Source organism: Excalfactoria chinensis, chromosome 15 (genome assembly GCF_039878825.1).
Source record: "Excalfactoria chinensis isolate bCotChi1 chromosome 15, bCotChi1.hap2, whole genome shotgun sequence".
NCBI lineage: Eukaryota > Metazoa > Chordata > Aves > Galliformes > Phasianidae > Excalfactoria > Excalfactoria chinensis.
The window spans coordinates 12,800,667-12,805,408 of NC_092839.1; the positions used below are offsets into that span (position 1 = coordinate 12,800,667).

The 4,742-nt window shown below is 52.2% G+C and overlaps 1 protein-coding gene across 1 annotated transcript; it reads right to left on the reverse strand.

The window, feature by feature from the left end:
• Positions 1-2,786: 2,786 nt before the first annotated feature.
• On the reverse strand, positions 2,787-4,488 carry CEBPB (CCAAT enhancer binding protein beta). Its single transcript, XM_072350451.1, has one exon. The coding sequence runs from the start codon at positions 4,254-4,256 to the stop codon at positions 3,270-3,272; it is 987 nt and encodes a 328-aa protein (XP_072206552.1). The 5' UTR covers positions 4,257-4,488; the 3' UTR covers positions 2,787-3,269.
• Between the last annotated feature and the right edge of the window lie 254 nt (positions 4,489-4,742).

The window sequence follows — 4,742 nt, forward strand, 5'->3', positions numbered from 1 at the left end:
AGAACTGCTGCCAAAATTGTAACGGTGATTTTAATTCTTTCAGCTTCAAGTGATACGTGTGATTTCTTTAGCGGATCTCAGCAAAACATCAGATACTTTGGAAATGGGATGTCAGTGCTGGAGATTTGATCTGACAGCATCATTTCTGCGTACAAAAGAAGACTTATTTCATCAGGAATGAGGAAGACCTGCAGCAATCAGCCGGTGTTGTAAATAATTTGAAAGGGAATAAAAAGCCCAAACCAAATGACTTTTATAAGTCTCCATAAATTAAAAACAAACTCCTGGAATAAATGCCTTAACTTCCCCACATGGTTTCTCTGCATATAAGCTGTGAAGCCTTACCACACTTTGTACAGAGTCACTTTAGGAAAAGAAGCAAAAGAGACCTTGTGAGGAGACAACTGGGATGCACCTGGTACTGCTTTCAGTTAACAGGATCTTATTTGCAATGGGAAGCTCTCTCTTTTGAAGCAGAGCCACTGTTTGGACAGGGATTTTCCTGTTCCACCACTGTGATTAGAAAAGGTATTTGTAATCTTTTGTCTGCTTTAATGCTAGAATTAGTGCTCAGATTTATTTCCAAACCATCTTTTCCTTTTCTTTTCTCTTTCTTTTCTATTCCCCTTGGAAATGTTTTAATTCTGAAGGCTTTTCCATATGTTTGTTCATTGAGTAGGGTATTTCATGGCCTCCATGTATTTAATTGTGCTAGAAAGCTCCAATAACTCAAGTTCTGTAAGCAATATAAGATTATGAATGAAGTATTCAGAAATTCTCATTCTGGCTCTTTCTGATTCCTTCTGAGATTGGTGTAACATCAGTTCTCAGCAGCTATCCAGTCTAACTGCATCTGTCTGACAAAACCTTTCTGCTGCAGGAGTTTCCCCCTCAATGAAAAGTCTTTCATCCAGATAAAGAGATACATTGGAATGCAGCAATAATTTAAATGTTCTCTAAATTGCAGCAGCAACACTGCCCCAAATCCCAAAGCAGTTTAAGGACAGAAATTAGCTCATTCGTGCCTGACAGAGCTCTAGCTCCAAAACTGGATTATTATTCAAACAAATATAAATACCTTTAGTACATCTTATCTTTCAATCTACTCTGCCTCCCAGCCCTCATAAACTGAACTTTTGTTGGAAGCTCTGTCATTTAGAAAGAAAGAAATGTGTCTGAGGACATCTCCAGTCCTCCAGCGATTCTACCCTCGGTGGCACTCAGCTCTGACTAGGAACGCTGCTCGTAAGTGTGGGTAACATTACATGGCCTACAGCACAACACGAAAATGGGATCTAACGATGTGGATAAGTTTCGTAACTAGAAGAATAGCACAATAAACAGCCACGGGAGGCTGGAGAAATCAGCGTCACAAGGGACAGCCAAGACAAGATCTAACGTCTATCTTGCCTGTGAGAATCTGAGTCATGCAGGAGCTTGCTCACCCAAGAAAATCTATTCATAGGGTCTCATAAAACCAACCTAACTGCAGTGCACAAATTAAAAAGCAAGCAGTGGAAATATGTATCAGGTCTAACACTTCCCTGCTCCCTGCTGCACGGCTCCACAGGAGCACTATGTGAGCAGAACACAGCGGATCTCCCCGTGAGCTCTGGGAGTTCTACCTGCCAGGGAAAAAGGACCTCAAGTGTCAAAAATGCACAGCAGCTCTTTCAGTAGGAAACACTCTTTGCTAAAAGGAACACTGGGAATAAGTGACAGACTCCAGTGTCCTGGAATCCTGCCCTGCCTGCAGCAAATTCAAATCCACTCTCTTGGTAAATAAAAACTCCTCTGGATTCAACTCAGCACAGACGATTAAGGAGTTCCTATTCTGGGACACTGGGAATCTGGATTTTAAAATAGTGCTTAAAGTTGGCCTAACAGGAAAATGGAACATGCTGAGTAAGACCCAGTCCTTCTCTCAGCTCCGTGCACGTAACCAGCCTGGGACTGTGAGCTGCTCACAGAGCTCTGGTAGCAGCACGCAGGGCACGGCAGCAGCACATCTTTCCATCAGCAGGCAGAACAGAGCTCCAGCCTGATCTATAGCCTAACAGAGCCTGCCCCATCCTCACTCATCTGCTGCTTTCCCCCTGCTAACAGACACACAAACACCTCTCAACAGAGAAACTCTAGCTACAGGCTTGAGAAGAGCATCTCAAGAGGAAAGGCAAGGAGTTGTTGATGTGCCTCTCACCTGGCGGCTTTCGCGAGAGCTTCCGAGCAGTGACCACATTACCGACTTCCAACAGAGGCGCTACTTTCTCATGTTTATTCCTGTAAACTACAAACATAAGACACACCGAATCATAATTCAGAGAACAGAAACTCCTCGAAGAAAAAAGAATTAAGCGAAAGCTTCCTCCCTCACTTTTTCTTCCTCCCTCCCACTTGAGCCTTGCAGTTATTTCACCAGATTGCTCGTGGTTTGGACAGCACACCTCGCTCTGCACATTTGGAACAGCAAGAAATGCAAAAAAAACCAACAAAACACCGCCCCAAACAAACAGCTCTTCCCAGGCAGTACCCAAGTGGCAGCTCAAACAAGTGATTAGAGGAACCAAGCTGAGACAAGGACTGGCTGAAGCCTGCAGCTCTGCTCTTTGCTGGGTTTCTCTTGGGGTTTTTGTTTTTGTTTTTCTCTGAGTCGCAGAGAAAGCCAAAAGACCAATGCGAGTCCTATCCCTGCTGGCAGCGCCGAGCCAGATCCAGCTGGAATGTCAGCCCTGCGTTTCATCTGACTCGAAACGCACCCTCAAAATAAAACAAGCTACTTTTTTTAACCTAGTCATAAAGTTTATTAAAATCGTTCATTAATGCTTCAAATGTAGCAAGAATGCATAGATCCCAAAATATACATATGTATTTTCATATAGAAATAGATTATTCTTTATAATAAAAAAACAAAAAAAACTGTAGGAACATCTTTAACAGATTACTCAATCCATGACTGACAGTTACACGAGATTGCATCATGTACACAGCATTCCCAGCCATGCTTAAAGGATTGCATCACTTCGCCCTCGCTCTCCTCTCTCCGTTTTAAATAACCCCAGCGCCCAGCAGAGCCCCGGGGCCGCGGCCCCCCCCGCGCCGCCCGCCGCCCCCTGGCCCCGGGGGGAGGAAGCAAATAGAGACCGAAACAACAACAAACAACAACAACAACAACAACGAAACCCCCGACGAAACCGAAAACGCGGCCCGGCCCCGGGAGGAGGGCGTGGGGGGGGCAGCGTTCAGCTCGCCCCGCGGCCCGGCGCGGGGGGTCAGCAGCGGGGCGAGGAGGCGAGCAGGGGCTCGGGCAGCTGTTTGAACAAGTTCCTGAGGGTGCTCAGCTCCCGGGAGAGCTGCTCCACCTTCTTCTGCAGCCTCTCGTTCTCGGCCGTCAGTTCCAAGACTTTGTGCTGCGTCTCCAGGTTGCGCATTTTGGCTTTGTCGCGGCTCTTGCGCACCGCGATGTTGTTCCGCTCCCGGCGCAGCTTGTACTCGTCGCTGTGCTTGTCCACGCACTTCTTGGGCTTGTTCTTGCCCGCCGGCGGCCCCGAGTAGCTCCCGGCGCCGGCGGCCGACTTGGAGGACTCGGAGGGGTTCGGGGTGCCGGGGGGGCTGGAGGAGGACGAGGTGGACAGGTTCCCGCTGCTGCCGCTCGGCACCGACTGGTAGCCCAGGTAGGAGCGCACGGTGCTGCCGTAGGGCGAGGACATGCCCCCCGGTCCCGGCCCCGCTCCCCCTTCTTCCTTACGGGGCCCTTTGCAAGAGTCCAGGGTCTCGAAGACCGGCTCCACTTTGGTCTCCACGATCTGGGGAGGGAAGCAGCCCGGCAGCCCCCCCGGCTTGTGGCTCTGGCTGCCGCACGGGTGGCCGTGCCGGGCGAGGCTGATGTAGGTGTAGTCGGGCTTCTTGCCGCCGCCGCTGCCTTTATAGTCCTCGGCGAAGAGATCGGAAAGGAAATCTTGGCCGCCGCTGCTGCAGGCAGGCTCAAAGTTGCCCCCTGCTGCTGCTGCGGGAGGCGGCGGCTGCGCCGGCTGTTGGGATGCTGCTAAGGGGTCCAGATACGGGCTGAAGTCAATGGCTCTCTCGTGGTCCCCTACGGTAAGCTCGGTCATGGAGCGGCCCCCGGCCGCCCGCGGGTGCAGCTTGTTGAGAGCAGCTAGACAGTCCGCCTCGTAATAGAAATTAGCCACTTCCATGGATTTAAAGGCGGGCGGCTGAATGGGGAGGCATGCTGCGTCCCAGGCCACCAGGCGTTGCATGAAAGCAAAGGGAGATGCGGGGAGGAGAAGACGGCGCGGAGGGCCCCCCCGGCACGGAATCGAGCGGCCGCCGTCGGGTGGGGATCTCCCGAGCCCGGCGCTGGGCACGGCCCCGCTGCGCTGCCCGCCCGGGCGTCTCAGTCCGTGCGGCGCGGCGGGGCTCTCCCGCTCCCGGAGCTGCGTCTGGAGCTGGCGGCTCTCCTGCGGACCATCTGGTTGCGGGGCCCGTGTCCTCAAGTCTCTGACTTAGGAAAGTTCCTTCGCTCTGTTATTTATAGGGGCGGTGGATCCCATAGCAACAGGCGCGTCACCGCCTGGCCGCATGCCACGCTGCACGCTTCGGAGCTGCCGCTCCGGCCCCCGGGACGCCGCCGGCTGCGGGTGCGGGTGAGGTGCGGGCCCCGGGGCGGCTCTGCAGGACACGGGAAAGGGACCGCACGGAGCCGCCGCCGCCAGCAGCGAGGCGGCCGAGATCTCCCGTCCCGT

Coding starts and splice junctions, on each gene's coding strand:
- CEBPB (XM_072350451.1), bottom strand. CDS start 4,256: ATGCAACGCCTGGTGGCCTGGGACGCAGCATGCCTCCCCATTCAGCCG.